Source organism: Salminus brasiliensis, chromosome 5 (genome assembly GCF_030463535.1).
Source record: "Salminus brasiliensis chromosome 5, fSalBra1.hap2, whole genome shotgun sequence".
NCBI classification, from domain to species: Eukaryota; Metazoa; Chordata; class Actinopteri; order Characiformes; family Bryconidae; genus Salminus; species Salminus brasiliensis.
Genome location: NC_132882.1, coordinates 2,034,562 through 2,054,263, shown reverse-complemented (window position 1 = coordinate 2,054,263; position 19,702 = coordinate 2,034,562). Strand labels below are relative to the sequence as shown.

Here is a 19,702-nt window from a genome sequence, read left to right as displayed (position 1 = left end):
CTTTGTCTGACAGAATACCTGGAATGAAATGGCTGCCATACATGTAGAGATTGAGAGTGACCCCTTAATTATTCAAAAAATTTGATTTTCATAAGTATGATCAGCCAGGAATCTGCTGTTTAGTTACATTTCTAAAATTATTACAGTAAAAAATGTGTTTGTTAAAAAATGAATAGATCTGCTTAAAACTTACTCTGGTCAAGTTTAAACTACTATTCTAACAGAATATACTTTACCTCTGTTGTTTCATCAGCTACAGTGTCCTAAAACGTAAAGGTAGAGGTATTAATATGTAAAACATTTTATAAATGGACAAAAACTGAATTGTTATTAGGAAAAGCTGCAGTTTTCAGTTTTAAAGTACTGGTATAAAACTGTGCACTTTACTGTGAAAAAAAATAAATTATAATTATAATAAATATAAAACAGAAATACTAATTCCATTTACTTTAACATTCACATATTCATTATTTGAATATGAATATGATATATCTTTGTTGCCACTCAAAACCTCATATCTCCACATTAGTAACTTTACAGGAGAAAGAAAAAACAGTGGAAGTCAATGTGAAAATATTTGGTTCCAAGTCATTTTAGAGCATTTTTATTTTATTGTTTTTTTTGTATTATTATTTAATTAAAAAAATAAGGAGCAGCAAAATTGGATAGTCCCGAATGTTTCATGTCAACAGCGGAATAAAATTACCACAATTGTTGACAAGAGTCAAAAACTGAAAGGCAAAACATTTTGCTGTGGAAACCCTTTAATACTGAGTGTATAAATATCAATATTATTACAGTAGTTTCACATAAACTACTGTAAACTACATTTCTTACCTGAGGAATTAAAAGCTGCTGTTTTAATCTGTAATTCAGTGAAGAATTGGGGCAAAGTCTGAGTAAATCCTAAAAGCTCCTTTAAATTGGACGTTAGTGGAGGAGGTCCTCCTCGGGGTGTGCTTACCTTTTTAATGCAAATAATTTTCACCTGCCTTTGAAAAATGTTCCAAAACCTGATCTGAGGAACATAAGTTAACATAAGGAATGTTTTTCTGTTAATCTACATTTCTACTTTTGCTTTCTTTCCATGCTCCACTGAGTCTTTTCACAGATCTATCATCACTGTCAGATCACGTCAAGTCAAGTCACTCTGACATTATCAGATCAATCTAGAAGTGAGAATTCAGAAAAACAGCTCGTAAAAGGCCTCCACGTATCACCACTATATTGTGTAAAAAAAAAAGCTGCTGTAAACTGTAAATTTACACCACTGCTATCTTAATGATGGAAATTAGCGGTGCTAAACGAGTAAACAAGTTGTGTAGCTCTGTTTTGAGGAACTTCTGTATGTACATATGTAATTATTTATTTATTTTTAAAGGTGGGCTATAACTTTTGATTGGCTATAGATATAGGAGGGCTGTATGTACTGATGAAAACTATGCAGGTGATATTTCTCCAAATTCACAAGTAAAATCAGTACAGGTACAGTTTTGTGTTTTTCTTGCTCCAGAATAACTGACTGAGCTCAGCTGTTAACTGTCAGTGTGTTAAAGCAGGAAACTCCAGCAAACTCCAGCTCTCAATTCCCCAACCCTGATCTACACGCTGTCTAAGCATAAATCATTGCCAATAGAGAGACACCTGCAGGATACTACAGGTACTGATATTATTTCACAATAATTGAACTGCTTCAGTAAATATGATAACGGTGCAGTGGATCATAAGCTGGCAACAGCCAATTCATTGTTCTTCCCTTCAGAGAAACAACTCTCGAGCATTTAAACCAGGCCGGGAAAGAGCTGGATTAAGAGCTTTTAAGAATTCAGTCCAAACCGGCTGTGATTGCCTTTGTCAGGTTTATTTGAAAAGTGGTCAGACATTTAACTGACACTCGTATCCAGAGCAGTGAACTCAAGGTTACTCATACAACAAAGGCGGGCCAGTGTCTTCCCCAATGAGTCTTATTGGTGCAGCGCAGTATAGTCAGACCAGGAATCGAACCCTGGACTGCCACATAGTGTGGTAGCTCAATGGCAGGTAGTGGTGTTATCTGTTGCGCCAAACCAACAAGATGAAAGATGAAAATGTGACAAAATAAATTCTAATACATCTAAAATGATCTGCTGATAATTATATAACTGATTAATGTAAATGAAAAATAAATGAGAAAATGAAGAGAAAAAAGGCCTCAGGGAGCAAAACAGTCTGAACCCCTGCTGGTGTACCTTCAGACTATCCCATTGAGTCATGGTGTGTCTCCACCTATTTCAAAAATCACATGCATAATAATTCAAAAGATTGGTAGAAACACAGAAATGCTACATAACACTAAAAGTATCATAAAATCTCTTTTTTAATGAAAAAAAAACATCCTCCAGTAAATTAACCTGCAGTTTATTTATTAACAGGAAACCAGTTGAACTAATTGATTTAAGGTGAAATATTAATTTCAAATATTTCTATAATTTAACTCTGTTTAGTCATTATGTAAATTAATATTAAAGATGTGATTTAAGACTATGATTAAAAATAACTTTTGTTTTGAGCTGTTTTTTGTTTTTGACATTTTCTAAAATGAAAAACCACCTTTTTTTTAAATAATACATTTATATTTTATAAAAAAAAACATATTTATTTATTTTATTTTCTGAAAAATTATGTGAATACATTTATATTTAAAAGAATACAGGAGAGGGAAACACATTTTTGAATTTCAATGTAATTTCATGCAATAAGAATGAGAAAACAGCTCAAAGCAAAAGTTATTTTTAATCTTAATCTTAGTCTTAAATCACATCTTTAATATACATCTTTAATATACTAAACAGAGCTCAATTATAGAAATATTTGAAATGAATATTCCAAATACTTTAGTAATATTAGAAACATACATTTCAAACTATAAAGAACATCACAACTGTGATCATTCCTAAATTAAGAAAAGACCAGTCACCTGACTGACTAATGATGAGACTCAGACAGAGACTCTCCACCCAATAAAACTCTACTGGTTGCTGAGGAGACTGATGAGGACAGTTAGAGCACTGAGCCACAGACTGAGAGACAGGCCAGCAGGGGGCGCCACTGCCCTGGACACGGCGAGCCTCAGGAAAGAGTAGTTGGTGTCGGTTGACCCCGGCTGCGCCGCCTCTATGGTGAGGATGACCTCTGTGCCACCTGTAGTGTTAGCCGGGACGCTGAGCTCCATGAAGCCGACGGCAATACCAGTGTCAGTTGACGGCAGGATGGGGAGATACGTCATGTTGTACTGGGCGCTGTTCCTGACCACGATGATGTAGGTAGTTCTGCTGTTGGTGCTCGTCGTCAAGGTGAAGAGAGCTTTAAAACTCTGCCCTGGAACCAACGTGCCGTTTGTCAGAACCTGAGGAGGAAGATGGAGAACAGCTCTTTATGTAGATCTTCAGGAACGGAGTCAGGAAAGCTTCTGGGAGAGAGAGGGGTATGAAGGGCTGTGCTTGACGTAGACCTGGGTCATAAAGGTGCACATATGAGCTATACTGCCATCACAGACACAAGGTAGATACGCTAACCACCCTGCACCATGTCTCAAAGTCAGACATTTAGGCACAATCCTGGTTGTCCTGAAAAGGGTGGAGGTGTGAAAAGCTGTAGGACACCATCTAACGAAAAGGAGTCAGAGGAGTAGGCGGAGATGAAGAGGATAGTGTCTGATGTGAGGAGTGGAGACAGGAGGCGGATCGGTAGAGGCAGAGGCTCACAGGCAGTCTTAGGCTGCGTTCACTTTACAGGCCTCATCAACCAATTCTGAGTTTTTCCGATCAACCTACTGACTTCCAGTGACGGTGAATAGAAGCAGGTGTCAATCATGACTACAGGCCAAATACGAGTCTTCTGAGTTTTATGTGCAATGATGATGATGATGATGATGATGGTGGTAAAATAGTGAATAGAGAATCTCAACTAATCCAGTTCTCTTTAGGAACTACTTTCTGTAGCCGCACTACACCCTGCAGCATGTATCCCTCCACCATTTTAATGATCTGATTTTAAAAGCAGGTTCTAGAGCCGAACTCTTCTCAAAACTAAATCTGATTTTTTGCTCAGATCGGATCAGATTTGGCTTTCGTGACCTGTATCTGTCTGTAATGCAAACCAATCTGCTTATGAAACAGCTTATGACTGATCATAGGGTAATCCATGAAGTGTTTGTAATGCCCAACATGACGTCTGATTATGGATAAAGTCCCTTTCAACACAAAGGTCCAATCAGCTTGCAGGTTATGCCACAAGCGAAGGAGGGTGGACGTGTTAGTGGGGAAGATGCCCTTCAAGGTGGAGATCTGTAATCAGTACAAGCTGGAAACTCAATAATACAAACTATTCATGATTGTATCAGTGATTTAATCAGTAATCAGACCTTCAGTTTCCGGTATTTTGGTCTTTTTTTTTCATTCATAGAAATCAGAGCCTGGTCTGACTGAAAATTACGTCAAAGCTATCCATTTTTGTTGCATGCTCACAAATTCACAAGTGTCCAATCTAGAACCACATATGAAAGTATGAAAACATCAGATCTGTGTCAGATTAAGGCAAAGAAATCAGATTTGAGTCACTTCAGCCTGGTAATGTGAACGTAGCCTTAGTTTGCTTCTGTATTTGTGCAGAACATCTGACCGTCCCAGGGCAGGTGGGACGGATAGTGCAAGTCTTGACGACAGAGGACAACAAACGTAGAGGAATAGGAGAGACGTGGGAGAAGGTGTGGGTGGAAGGTCTCAATAGTTGAAGCAAGATAGTGGTGGGGACAGTGCAGTTTGAGGTGAGAGGTGAGGGAGGACGAGTTTGAAAGGTTTCAAAACTGGGACAGGTCTGCTGAAGATGTCCAGTGTCCATTCCAGCAGACTGATTGAAGATGAGATCAGAAGATAACAGATAACATCTGATAGAAGGTTGGATTTTGCAGAGTAAGATACGTGAGGTTTTCTCAACGGGAAAACCACACCAGACAATGTCCAGTTAGTCAGTGAAGTCGCCTAAAAGAACTGAAGGATGGGGGAGGGGGCATGGCATAGTGTGGGAGGAGCTGGGCATGGCGAGACTTAGGGAAGTGTAGTATTTGGTGTGAAGGACTAGAGACTCACAGAGATGGAGATGATGGATGCTTTGTGCTGGGTGGGGGACTGTCTCTGGAAGACTGAGGTGGAGGAGGAGTTGAACTGTCCGTTGACGTGGACGTAAAATTCTCCCTTCGGCACTGTGGCCATCGTCACCAGATAGTCTCCATTGCCCATGTTCTCCAGATTGCCTTTGTGGACCCCGGAGGAGCTTGACGCATCAACCAGGGCCACTTCTTTAAGCAACCCTGATGCCGAGCCAAGCAAGGACACCAGCATCTTGGCATTTCCACCTGTCATCAGGAAAAGTGATTCAGTGGATTTGGTGTAAAATTGTGGTTCATTATATAGAAACCTACTGACTTCCAGTGATGGTGAATGGAAGCAGGTGTCAATCATGACTACAGGCCAAATACAGCAAATTTAATTTCCTATACAAACCCACCAGTGCAGCAACACGAGTCTTCTGAGTTTTATATGGAATGATGATGATGATGATGATGATGATGAAGGTAAAATAGTGGAGAATCTCAACCAATCCAGTTTTCTTTAGGGACTACTTTCTGTAGCAGCACTACACCCTGCAGCATGTATCCCTCCACCATTTTAATGATCTGATTTTAAAAGCAGGTTCTAGAGCCAAACTCTTCTCAGAACTCTGGTAGAACAGTGTCTCAGGCATCAGGCAGCGTCTTCATCACCATTAGGTGAAGAACTTTCTGTGAGGAGCTTTTATTAGAGCTTCAGACGTCTGCTTCCCCTCACCTCCACTGTAGAACTCCAGCTCTGACTGGGGGAGCTTATCTAGAACCTCCACTGTAGAACTCCAGCTCTGACTGGGGGAGGTTATCTAGAACCGAGCGTTGCATACCAAACTCCCCTCTGACTGCATCTGTTCACATCTTAACTGTTTAACTATGGTGAGAATTTATAGTGATTGTGGACTTACTTGCAGAAGGTCTGCTTTTATACACAAAGTAGCCTGGTTGAGGGATCTTGACAACCTCCACAAAATCAAACTTGAAGTTTACTGGACTTCTACCTGGAAAAAAGTAGACTTTGCATTTAATATTTTTAAAGAAAGCACACCCTCTTTGTATTCTGTGGTTTTATGTATCAGGACATTCTGAATTACATTTGGGGTCGGAAATGCAAACGTTTTTCTAAGAAAAATCAGACAAATGTTTTTAAAGATAAACACAAAGAAGTTGTCAAATATTATATATATATAATTTCTAAAGAATCTTAAGAAAGATTTTTTAAAAGTCTTGAGATGCTGGTCTCTCTTAATTGTCTTTTTATGCTGTATTTACCAGCTTATCATAAATAATGCAAAATTACATTTTTAATAGTCCAATATTCAGCTAAACCAGCATGTTTTAGAGTCAAATCTAAGAATAACAGAATCAAACTAAGCATTCTAACATTTTTGGTAAAAATAGGTAAGTGAATTTTCCCAGAAGAACAATCTCCACCTTTAATCCTGTTAAATTAGACATTCCTCCCAGGAATTCAAACATTTAGACTGATCATGTTAGAGTGCGAGGCCACCATAACCTTAAGATTACAATTAAGAACATATTTTTTGGAGAATACAGATTGTTCCTAGATTTTTTTCTTAATTTAATTATTTGGTCTTAAAATGAGGTAAATACAACCTCATGTTAGCTGGTTCTTGAGAGAGCATTACCAGTCACTTTAAGAGTGTAGAACAGAGCTGAGATGATGTTGATGGACCACTGTCCTTCTGGCCTGGAGGTGTTGATTCTCACTGTGTAGAAGTTGACCACAGTCTGGATGACCCCTAAAGGACCCTCTGACTGCACACTGGTCTGAATCTGGCCTGTGGAAAGAGCGGAAATAGAAAAGAGTTCATTTGTTTGTTTTTCATCGTTTTTTTTGTGTTAAAGGGGGATTCTCTGCATAATTAAAGAGTTAAGATGAACAGTGTTTTTCACACTGGGGGTTTGGTGGATTTGCTTGGTTTAGTGTGAAACGTTCGGTTCTAGATAACCTCCCCCAGTCAGAGTGGTGGTTCTACAGTGGAGGTTCTAGATAAGCTCCCCCAGTCAGAGCTGTGGTTCTACAGTGGAGGTGAAGGGAAGCAGACGTCTGAAGCTCTAATAAAAGCTCCTCACAGAAAGTTCTTCACCTAATGGTGATGAAGACGCTGCCTGATGCCTGAGACACTGTTCTACCAGAGTTCTGAGAAGAGTTCGGCTCTAGAACCTGCTTTTAAAATCAGATCATTAAAATGGTGGAGGGATACATGCTGCAGGGTGTAGTGTGGCTACAGAAAGTAGTCCCTAAAGAAAACTGCATTAGTTTTACCTTTATCATCATCATCATCATTCCAATATAAAACTTATGTAGCTTCACTGGTGGGTTTGGATAGGAAATAAAATATTAGATGTTGTAGTCATGGCAACCAATGCCTAGTTCTATTCGCTTTCATTGTAAAGAAATCAGAGTTGTAAAATTTCACACAGAAACCCAGCTCACTGCAGCTGGTAGCTTTTTAACTGACTCCTACAGTGTTAGCTAAACTCTTTCCGTTTGAGAACAGCAGAGAAGAATGTAGTCACCAGAGGGAGCCGTGATGGAGAACAGCAGTGGATTCCCCGTGATGTAGAAGGTCAGGTTTCGCACAGTGGAGTCCACCACAAAGGTGAAGAGCTCTGTTCCCCCGCTGTTCCTTACCGCCTGAAATATGGTCACCTGTGGAAACAAAGGGGAGGAGCATTCAGAAAAGTACAGAAAAGTACACTACTTCAGTATTGCTGTTTTATCCAATCAGAGAAAGGATAAACGCAGAGAAATCAGTAAAGATCACGATATTAAGAAGAAAGAAGATTAAACAGCAGGAATGGCAGCCAATCAGAGTCCTGCTGAAGAGTAAATACTCTACACACCTCAGAACAGAATTCAGAACCGTCCTACTAAACAGTTCTGGAGTGTGTTGTGGGTCGGGCAGTGTGTTTACCAGACTAGAGACGGTGGAGTTAGTAATGAGGCTGCTGGTGTTGGCTAGCAGCTCTTTGGAGACCTCAATGATCTGTCCACCTGAAGCCAGGGCTGAAGTCTTGTACAGCAGGTTCAGAGGGTTCAAGATGCCGAGGGATGTGTTGGTCAGAGGATTGGTCAGCATAAAGTTCACCTGTTTGGCAAACAAATGACACACAGATATGATGTGTGGGGTTAAACTGAGATGCTGGTTGCTTGTGATTAGCTTTGGAAACTGCTCTGAGTCTAGATTTGGGTTAATCTGCTCTGAGAAACAGGGTTTGATCATTTCTACCACAAATCATTTACATAATAAACTCAATTTCTATCCTACATCAAAGTGGTTTTACTCTTTAAAGTTTACAATTGTTTCCATTGTTTTTAAACACTGAACACTTCTCACTTCCCAAACTTCGGATGCTGGACTACTGGTAAACAGTAGAGTTTGAGAGTGTTGGCTGTTGTTGGCATCTCGTTGATCAGTGTGGAAGAATATAACAGGACTGATAACAGGATTTGACTGGATATGATAAACTTCATTAGATAGGCTTAATCCTGATTAGGACTGTCTGGTCCAGTCTGGTACCTTTTATTCTAACACCAACCTTAACCTTAACCCCAACCTTAACATTAACATTAACCCTATACCTTAAACCTTAACCCAACCTTAACATTAACATTAACCCTATACCCTATACCCTATACCTTATGTCCTAACCCCAACCTTAGCCTTAACCCTAACATTAACATTTACCCTATACCTTATACCCTAACCCCAACCCCAACCTTAATATTAGCCCTATACCATATAGCTTATACCTTAACCCCAACCCCAACCTTAACATTAGCCCTATACCTTAAACCTTAACCCCAGCCTTAACATTAACATTAACCCTATACCTTAAACCTTAACCCCAACCTTAACATTAACATTAACCCTATACCTTAAACCTTAACCTTAAACTTCAAATTAACCCTATACCTTATATTCTAACCCCAACCTTAACCCTATAGACTATACCCTATACCCTATACTCTATACTCTATACCCTAACCCCAACCTTAACCTTAACCCTATAGACTATACCCTATACCCTATACCCTAACCCCAACCTTAACCTTAACCTTAACCTTAACCTTAACATTAACATTAACATTAACATTAACATTAACCCTATACCCTATACCTTATGTCCTAATCCCAACCTCAACATTAACATTTACCCTATACCTTATATCTAACCCCAACCTTAACCCTAACCTTAACCTTAACCTTAACATTAACCCTATACCCTATACCTTATGTCCTAACCCCAACCTTAGCCTTAACCCTAACATTAACATTTACCTTATACCCTAACCCCAACCTTAACATTAGCATTAACCCTATACCCTATACCCTATACCTTATGTCCTAACCCCAACCTTAGCCTTAACCCTAACATTAACATTTACCCTATAACTTATACCCTAACCCCAAACTTAACATTAACATTAACCCTATACCCTATACCCTATACCCTATACCTTATGTCCTAACCCCAACCTTAGCCTTAACCTTAACATTAACATTAACCCTATACTCTACACCCTATACCTTATGTCCTAACCCCAACCTTAGCCTTAACCCTAACATTAACATTAACCCTATACTCTACACCCTATACCTTATGTCCTAACCCCAACCTTAGCCTTAACCCTAACATTAACATTTACCCTATAACTTATACCCTAACCCCAACTTTAACATTAGCATTAACCCTATACTCTACACCCTATACCTTATGTCCTGACCCCAACCTTAGCCTTAACCCTAACATTAACATTTACCCTATAACTTATACCTAACCCCAACCTTATACCTACCCCCAACCTTAACCATAACCCTAACCCTAACCTTAACCTTAACATTAGCATTAACCCTATATCCTATACCTTATACCCCAACCCCAATCTTAACCGTAACCCTAACCCTAACCTTAATTCTGATTTACAGCAGAGCATAAGTGCTCCACTGACCCTTTATTATTGGTGAGGTGGTGATCTTGGAAGGACTTCTCTTGGAAAGGAGACTCGTGATCACCGTCTATCAGTAGCAATAATTAAATATTTGATTCCAGTCAAAAGTTCAGTGTGGAGAGAGAGAGCCTGCCAATTCTCTGTGCCCCTCTGCTCTCTCTCCCTAGACAGAGGAGCACCTCACGTTTTATACCCTACTGCACGTCATGTGTTGTTGTACTGTTCCCATATGCAGGATGTCTGCATCTTATCCATAAGGGATATAAATCAGCCCCCACCATTATTTAACATACCTGGTCTACGTGCTGAAGACACAGCTGGACCCCTTAACATCCCTGTCACATACACTGGAAAGTACATCCAGTCTGAACAAGCTCCTATATTTGTTCAGTTCATATACATTTTACCAAATTAGGCCTGGGAATAGATCTCACTCTCCTTTCCCAAGTCTAACCCATGGGCCTCACTGTATTATTCCTCAACTCCGTATCATTCCTTCAGGTCTATGAACATCTGCATAGATAATGAATATACTACACTGGTCAACAGTTTCGAATGTTGCTTCTGCATGAAACTCCTATTGGAAAACGCTAAGTTGTGAGTGACACAGTGATTGGTTACTTTAGCATATGATGTGTGTGTGGGACAGTGTAGAAAAACATCATCATCCTCATCATCATCATCCTCATCCTCATCATCATCTCAGGTGAGAAGAGATGTTTTCCCCTCTGATATCCAGTGTCTGAAATACTTGCCGTAGACTTGGTGCTCTCGATCAGCGCCAGCACTGTGGTGATCTTCAGAAAGTCAATCGGTGGGGAATTAGTGAAGACGAAGATCTCGGACGCTGTGGGCGCCCCTGCAAGGGCGAGCTGGGAGCGAGAGACAGGGTGGTGAGGAGGGAGTGTGTGAAGGTTTGTGCACCATCTGATCTGATCCGTTAAAATCCACACATGAACTGGAAACTGGTTTAACTGGACGAAGACAGTCTGAAAAGAGGATCAGCTGCAATAGACCTTTGTACTCCCACTGTAAGAGACAAATCTCAAATTCCACTCAGAGCTCCAGAAATGGGCGAGACAAAATGACTGGCAACTGAATATTCGATAGCGCACCCTTCATAAACAATTCAATTAATTTGGCATGTGATAAAATGTGAGAAAATCCAACTTTCAGTTTCCATGTCTTTGTAGTTTTAATAATCTGTGATTTTAATATTTGGCAGTAAAGAATAGTAATAATAGTAATAATAATAATAATAATAATAATAATAATAATAATAATAATAATAATAATAATAATGACTGTAGTTTACTATTAAGGTTTATGTATTTATGCACAATAAACAGAATAGGCTCAAATCTGCTCTCAGCCTGTAATAATAAATTATGTGTCCATACCCAAAGTCCAGAGAGACTCATTTTAAGCTCTCCTTCTCCAGAAGCTGAAAGAGCGTTGACTAGACGTTTAAACTCATCAGGGTCTGTCGTTTTGTTCATGGGTCCAAAATCTGTAAGTGAATCATGAAGTTTATTAATGCAAAAATACGCTCTACACACTCTACACACTCTACATCACTGATAGAACAGACAGACAGGAGCACCACAGGTAAACCAGCTCACTTGTGCTGTTGAAGGGAACCAGGATGTAGATGGAGGGTGCATCTGCAGTGCCCCGCCTACTGTCGATGATGAAGGAGGTGACACGCTTGACTTCAGCGATTTCATCGGCCATGCTCGCTGAGGTGTCAATCACGATACAGAGCACCGAGGATGAGGACGAGATTCCCATCAGTCTGGCAGATGAAGAAGAAGAAGATGATGATGATGATGAACGGATTGTGAAGAAGCTTTTAAACACGTCTCAGTCCGTCTGATAATCTGATCATTAATGGACATGAACATAAAACACACACACACACACACACACACACACACACACTCACACACACACACACACACACACACACACACACACACATACTGTATTTATACACAGGACATAGTGAGTATACTGGGAGTACACACACCCATTATTAGAAACCAGTATACACACACAGACCAGTAAAAAGTGAGTATACACACACAAACCCAGCATTGGAAACCAGTATACACACAGACCAGTAAAGAGTGAACATACTGGGAGTATACACACATAAACCCAGCATTAGAAACCAGTATACACACACAAACCAGTACAAAGTGAGTATACACACACAAATCCAGCATTAGAAACCAGTATACACACACAAACCAGTACAAAGTGAGTATACACACACAAATCCAGCATTAGAAACCAGTATACACACACAAACCAGTACAAAGTGAGTATACACACACAAACCCAGCATTAGAAACCAGTATACACACAGACCAGTAAAGAGTGAAAATGTAAATGCATTATAAAAGCGCTAATGTAGCTACACAGCATTGAAAGGAAGCTTATTAATCCCCTTCTGTCCTTACTTTAGTCCATGTTCTAGATAACAGGGAGTCATCCAGTATCAAACCACATAAGCAGGTCTATTAGAGATTACTGAACACCTCCACATACAGCTAGCATCGTGCTAATTAGTGGGTTATAAGCCTTTGTTAATTGTAAACTACATGAAACAGTGTTCCTCAACACTTCCTCTGCTACCTGAGGAACTCAATGTCATTTGTTGACCTCCTGATGCCCTCCAGAAGGTCCTTGGAGGCAGCTGTGGCCACGTCTGCTGCCACTAGGTGGAGGCTGCCGTGGGAGGCCTCTGGGTCGTCTTTGTTGATGCCTCCTGTGGGCTCCATGCGGCTTGTCATGTCTAAAGTTCCTCCATGGCTGCACTTCCCTGTTGATTTCAAGTCAGAAATTCATAGCAAACAAACAATCAACAGGAGAAGGAAATAAAAAGATGACGTCCATCCCATTCAAAAAATCAACCAAGCATTCTCACTTTACACAGATCAGAACCAGCTTTTAAAGATGGCTAATGGCTGGTAAGAGAGTCGCCATTGCTTTATACAAGCTGGATGCCTGTGTGAAGTAGAGGGTAGTGGGGAAGAGCTAGGCATGAGCGTAACAGTAGCTGGTCGTGGTCGTGTTTACACTGTATGTTACGTGATAAGATTGAACCTAATGGAGGGGTACCTGTCGTGCTGAAGATGCTTACGACTCGATGAATCACCGTTTATTCAAAAACATTGTGGATCACGCTATTTTTGCAATTTGGTTCTACCTTTCTCCTCATCCTAGCGTAAAAATCCTTTTATAATGTTTTTTTATGCGCATTTTTACAAATCTCAAAAACCTGGTGGATTGAAAACCGTCTACAGTCACGTTAAATCTAGTCTTAAATCTAGGTCTTTGGTCTATGCTATGCTTTGTTCGACGGTGGTTGGTGTGGTGCAACAGATAACACCACTACCTGCCAGTAAGCTACCACAGCATGTGGGAGACTAGGGTTCGATTCCTGGTCTACACCAATACAAGTCCTTGGGCAAGACTCCTAACCCTACATTGGCCTACCTCTGTAATACGAGTAACCTTGTAAGTCGTTCTGGATAAGAGCGTCAGCTAAATGCTGTAAATGTATTTATCTTCTCATTTCTACAGAGGAACCCTGAGGGTATTCTATGGCTTGCAAGAAAGCCTAATGACTAATAATGGAGAAGATAAAAGAATATGTGTGATTTTAGCATAACGTTTTTTTCAGTAGACCGATGTCATCACTTTCCTATGTTTGACTGTGAGCTTGAACACAATCGGTAGCCAGACCAAGATTATGGGGCGGCTCTGTACCAGCATTCTCCACTAAACCAGACTCTCTTCGCTTAGCACTGACATACTACAAGCATCCCACTGGTGAGTTTCTGTATGACAGTATACTTTGCAGTGGGATTCCACATGGAGAAGCAGCCCTGTACCGTCAGGTTTGAAGATACTGATCAAACTGAAATATCCAGACGTCAGCTTCTTCTGCTTGATGATCGTATTCAGGATGTTGTTTGTGCAGTCGGTAATGCAGCTCTGGCACGTTGGCGTCTTCTTGTCTAAACCAAACATGAGATGTTTTATTGGCGTTTATGAATATGGAATATCGCATTTGCATTTCTGCATTTTTTTTTTACCTGCAAGGTTTTCAAGAGGCAGGTTTGGATTAATGAGGTTTGCGTATGGAGATCTGTTCCCCAGCTCGATCCAGTTACTGTGACTGTAGAAATCCTTCAAAACCAGCATGAAAGCAGTGTTAGTCAAGTAGGGTTAGAGTTAGGGTTAAGTTAGGGTTAAGTTAGGGTTAGGGTTAGAGTTAGGGTTAGAGTTAGGGTTAGGGGTTAGGGGTTAGGGTTAGGGTTAGGTTAGGGGTTAGGGTTAGGGTTAGGGTTAGGTTAGGTTAGGTTAGGTTAGGGTTAGGGGTTAGGGGTTAGGTTAGGGTTAGGTTAGGGTTAGGGTTAGGGTTAGGGTTAGGGTTAGGGTTAGGGGTTAGATTAGGGTTAGGGGTTAGGTTAGGGTTAGGGGTTAAAGTTAGGGTTAGGGGTTAAAGTTAGGGTTAGGGGTTAGGGTTAAGGTTAGGCTTAGGTTGGTCACCACAGTGGTCCTGTGGTCAGAAACCAGTATATACTGTACAGCAGCAGTCAGTAATCTTACTGTATCCTACAGTGATTTGCATAGTGGGGCTACAAGCCTGTTTCTAATAAAGTGGCCAGTGAGTGTTCAGTGTGGTTCAGTGCTTTTGCTGTGAATGTATGTTGGCGCTTCTTTAACCAGGTTGCCTGATCATGCTGCTACCTGTAGAGTGTGCAGGGTCTCCCCCAGCTGAAGTCTTGCAGACTCGTAGTTCTTCAGCTTTAGGCAGGCCTTCACCAACGACACTCCCTGCGTGATGAGGTTGCGGCCTTCCTCGAAGCTCTCATCATCAAAATGATACTTTGAATCAGTGATGTACCTGATGTCCACCCTGGCGTTCCTGAGTTGGATCTCACTGATGGCGGACTTTAGCGTTGCGGCTGAGGCAGGGGAGAGGCAAGCTGCCGCCACGGACACCTCAGTGAGGGACCTTAGCTGTGGAAAAACAGGAAACCCTGTATTCTGATGATGGTTCACTGTGGAAACTTTACAGATGCAGATTGCAGCGATAATTAGAAACAATCATCAACTGTAGACAATATCAGCACAGCATCTCAGAGCTTCAGAAGCAGAGATCAGACAGAGGACGTCTTTACACCTGAATGTCCGGACCAAGGTTTAATGAACACAGTTGGGCCAGTTAGTTTTAGGCTACATGGGCTTTGTCTCCCTATACTTGACAGACCCCTTGTTTCATTTCTTGCCCTAAGCTCCCCTCGAAAGTGCACTTTTATGAAGTTGTGGAAGGGTGGGTAAAAGGGACATGAGCATTTAAGGCCATCGCCATCGTTAGAGTTTCGTTTTCTCTATTATTCGCCTGGAAGGTCACAGAATCGCAGTGGAACATGGGTAATTGCCTTCTTGGAAGTGTGATGTGATGTGTACTTATGAGAGGGGCACACTGGGGGCACTCATGAGCGCCCTTGCTGGGAAAGTATAAAGAAACGTGACACCCTACAGCCTTACACTCCAGCTGGCACACGCAAACGAGGGCTGTGATGGTGCAATTGCGAGTATTGGGACAGAGCCATTGATTAGAAGTCTTAGAATCAGACTTCTTTCGAGTGCACCATGCAGCAGAATGAGGAAGGGTTGATCGACAGTTACAGTAGATACAGGAATCTGCAGTGTTATCTGCAGTGCCTATACTGCTGCGTGACGTGCAAAGGGGGTCGGATTTTGGCGCAACACTAGTTCCATTTTTTTTCTTCTGTTGTTTAATGTTTGTTTCAATAGCCTGCCTCAACTTCCTTCCAAACAGGTGTTCTTACCCTCCAAACAAGCCAGCCGCAGGGCCCAATGGATACCAAGGCCGTGTCGTACCGTTCTCCTCTGCTGCTGTGTTAGCTACATTAGCCTCATAGACCAAGTTAAGGTCTCTCCATTTTTGTAGAACCTGGGGCTTGCTCATGAAGTTGACACAAATGTGAAACCAATCAGAAGATCCGTATGTCATTAAGCCCTCCCACCAAACGGTTCTAAGGCCCCAAGGATGGTTAGCTAACATTTACATTTATGGCATTTAGCTGACTTACAATGTTACTCGTATTACACAGGTGGGCCAATGTAGTGTTGGGAGTCTTGCCCAGGGACTCTTATTGGTGTAGCGCAGCACAGTCACCCAGCCCGGGAATCAAACCCTAGTCTCCACCCTGGTGTTGTAGCTTACTGGCAGGTAGTGATGCTATCTGTTACACCACACTAACCACCAACCATGCTGAGAAAACTGGGCTCAGTCTAGCTTGTAAGCATTCCTTGGGTATCCTCCATGATCAGAACTGATTGAGACTGATCTTGCAGTGGACCAATGACCAACAGACCAATGGTTCAGTTGATTTGGGCTGAGATCACCTCTTTGGGTCAGACCGAATTTTGGACCAAACCAGGTAGGTGTGAATGTAAGGGGGTCACTACATGGGGAACTGTGTTCTGATCTCAACAGCGGTGTCTGGTTCTCTTTTTAGGTGTTTGATCTATCGTTGACCTGTTTACTCGTTTTAAATGGTATTTTATGGCAGTAACATGTTTATACTGTTGCTTTTATTGTGTTGTGATAGAAGCATTAGCCATAGCTTAGCCACACAAGTTCAAATGAGGGTTTTAGGATAGTGTGCTCGGTTTCCAGACGGCGGTGCTTATTTGAACGTTTTATCATTTGGATGTCTTTTAGATTGAGACGATGGCTTTTTGCTTGCACTGCCAGTCTGTCTGATATGGAACATATGATGATTTGTTTTTGTTTTTGTTGATTTATTTTCATTATTTTTCTTGTTTTGTGACTTCAGTCCTTATTTAGTCTATATTTCCCTGTGTCTGTCTTTTTTTGGGCATTTTGCTCATTTCTAAGGTACCTATTAATTTCTTTTGTTGATTCTATTTGAAATATTTTGTATGTTTGAATAAGTTAATGCCATTATCCTCGTCTCAACATCTGTGTCCATTTCTCTTTCTTTTTAATAAGGGAAACCGGAATTTTTGTATGAGTATGTGTTTTTGTATGTGACCCAGTTTCCCCTTGGCCTAAGGCCGGTTACATGAGTGTACCCTAAGAAATAATAGTGAAGATGAAACCAGATAAACAGGCAGTGTGTGTAACCTGTCTGTTGGTTTATTGTTTATTATAAATACTTTCAGAGTTGGTTCAGTGGAAGTATCATGGTTTGTGAGTTGCCCAGTGAGATGCAGCTGCTTTCCTCATTCCTGACATTCCCTACGTTTATGAAAACAATGATATTATGAAAACAATGATATTTACTGAAGCCGAGGTCATGGAGTTGTGTTCCAGAGCTAGATGAAGACTGATTACAGCATTCTTTATCAATCATAATTGACTTCTGAAATATGATAAATGTATAAGGTGGCTCAGAGCCTGTCCTGTCTAATCATGAATTTCCATAGGAATTCCATAGGTGTCATAGGAATTAACATTGGCTGCACAATTACAGTGCTGTGTAAATTACCATTACTCTACACTCACACTGGGGTCACAGATAGTCAGTATTTTCACTGATATTTCCCAGAAAGACTCCTGGCTTTATGTTCTGAGCTCTGCACTGAGTCCAGCATGCAGAGGTAAGCGCTGCTCTTTGTCCTGATCATGTCGTCTTACCTGAACGAAGTTTCCTCCCTGCTTTAGAACGACGGTCTGACACACCTCTGCTGATTTCTGAAGAATAGCGCTGAGGGTGATGTTCTGATGGGTGGTGTTAAAGGAATCAGAATTTGTTATTTTAAAAGCCTGAATCCTCGTCTGAGCAGCGAGGGAGAGCAGAGCGAACACGCTGCAGATGAGGCTTGGGAACATGATTGGAGCACCTGGAAAAGACCAGAAAAGACAATTAGTCTCAACATGAAGATCTCCATTGTGCTGATATCAAGTCTGGGAGGGTTCATTTCCATTTTAATAAATGTCATTATTTTTTCATTGTTAGGGGAAACCTTGAATTTTAAGTCTAATATAGCATCTGATTAGCCTCTTTGCTAGCTGTCGGTGCTTAGTTGCTCTATGCCGAACATGTTTTTATGTGTATTTGCCTCAACCAAACTATAAACACTATAGACTATAGTAAGAACAGAGAACAATAAGAGGCAGTTGTGTAATAGTTATGACCGGCTTGTTAACAGCACACTAATCACCATCACATCATTTACAGTAAAGAACCAGTTATGTATGTACCAGTTATTAATAAATACATGACAGTTGTAAACTAACTGAGTTTACTTAGAACAATGGTGAAACTTTGAAAAAGAAATGAACATTAATTAATTCTTATTGAACTATTTGATCTGGCTACTAGATAAGCTGTCGGAGCACCAGAGTGGAGCGAGATCATTAGACTCCACTGATGCAGCCGGCGTGACGGATTCTATCCAATGGTTTTCTATTTAGTGATTAGCGTCAAGCTTTGATATGCTTTAGCGACCAATCAGAGAAGCCTGGGTATCTGTAATTTTAATATGATGAAGGAGAAGCCATGCATTTGATCCTTTTGATTTTGATCTTGTTTACATAAAAACATCAGTACTGTGACCAAGACTGTGTTAGCTGAGGGGAGGGGGCACCCATGGGTGCTCTCAAATCACCCACCTTGCTATTTTCTCTTCCCTTGCATTTAATCTCTCTTTGTCTCTCTCTCTCTCTCTCTCTCTCTCTTTCTCTTTATGTTCTTACTTGTTTTTGTCAAGTCATGTTGCTTTATTGTCTAAATAAATATAAATAAACTATACACAGAGTTCCTCCAGGACAACACAACACAAGTGCTGAAACAATTTTAGTGTTTTTTGAGTACATTTGAATATATCTTTAATGATATATTTTGACTAATAGTCATCTTTTCACATTTTGAGGATTTCTTTTTTATTTCTGATATGTTGATCTTTTGAAGTCTTTGAGACGTAATTGTGATCTCATCTACGTTTCATTAAGAGACCAACTCTGTTACAGACGTTTCTCCTAAAATTGCTGAGAAGAAACATCATTAGTCAGAAATAGGACATAGAGCTCTTTCTGGTGTTAATTTGATCTCATTCAGGACTCCATGTTTGGTATCACTTTACTTAGATGGTCCACCTGACATTCAACTTACATTTAACTAAATATATATATATATATATATATATATATATGCAGCTGGACCCTGCACCTAATCCTAATCCTATTTTTTAAGATTTAAGGTTAAGGTTAAGGTTACATTTAATACACAGTAAAACTTATAGTGCTTGGAGGAACCTTTAAGGAACCATTTTCCTCTGGAAACCTTTACTTGAAGAGGTTCCTCCACAGTTTCACAATGAAGACCCTCCAAGAGTTAATCAAGCATCTTCTACTTTTAACACTGTGCAGAGATATTATGGAGACCTCCTTCCAGAGTTTGCTTTCCTCTGGGTATTTTAGTAATTTTGTGGTAAATTACCCAACGATATTACCACATACTGATAATGTCACGTGTCAGAACCCTGAAAAACACTGATAAAGCTGT

At 40.5% G+C, this 19,702-nt stretch overlaps 1 protein-coding gene across 1 annotated transcript; it reads right to left on the bottom strand.

Moving 5' to 3' along the window:
- Positions 1-3,007: 3,007 nt before the first annotated feature.
- LOC140555814 (von Willebrand factor A domain-containing protein 7-like) lies at positions 3,008-18,789 on the bottom strand. The gene is made up of 15 exons (XM_072679132.1): positions 18,786-18,789; positions 17,833-18,038; positions 14,886-15,158; positions 14,228-14,321; positions 14,024-14,149; positions 12,762-12,948; positions 11,744-11,916; positions 11,522-11,631; positions 10,877-10,993; positions 8,083-8,256; positions 7,685-7,817; positions 6,790-6,942; positions 6,049-6,141; positions 5,127-5,392; positions 3,008-3,385 (listed from the first exon to the last, which is right to left on the bottom strand). The coding sequence occupies exons 1-15, from the start codon at positions 18,787-18,789 to the stop codon at positions 3,008-3,010; spliced, it is 2,487 nt and encodes an 828-aa protein (XP_072535233.1).
- Between the last annotated feature and the right edge of the window lie 913 nt (positions 18,790-19,702).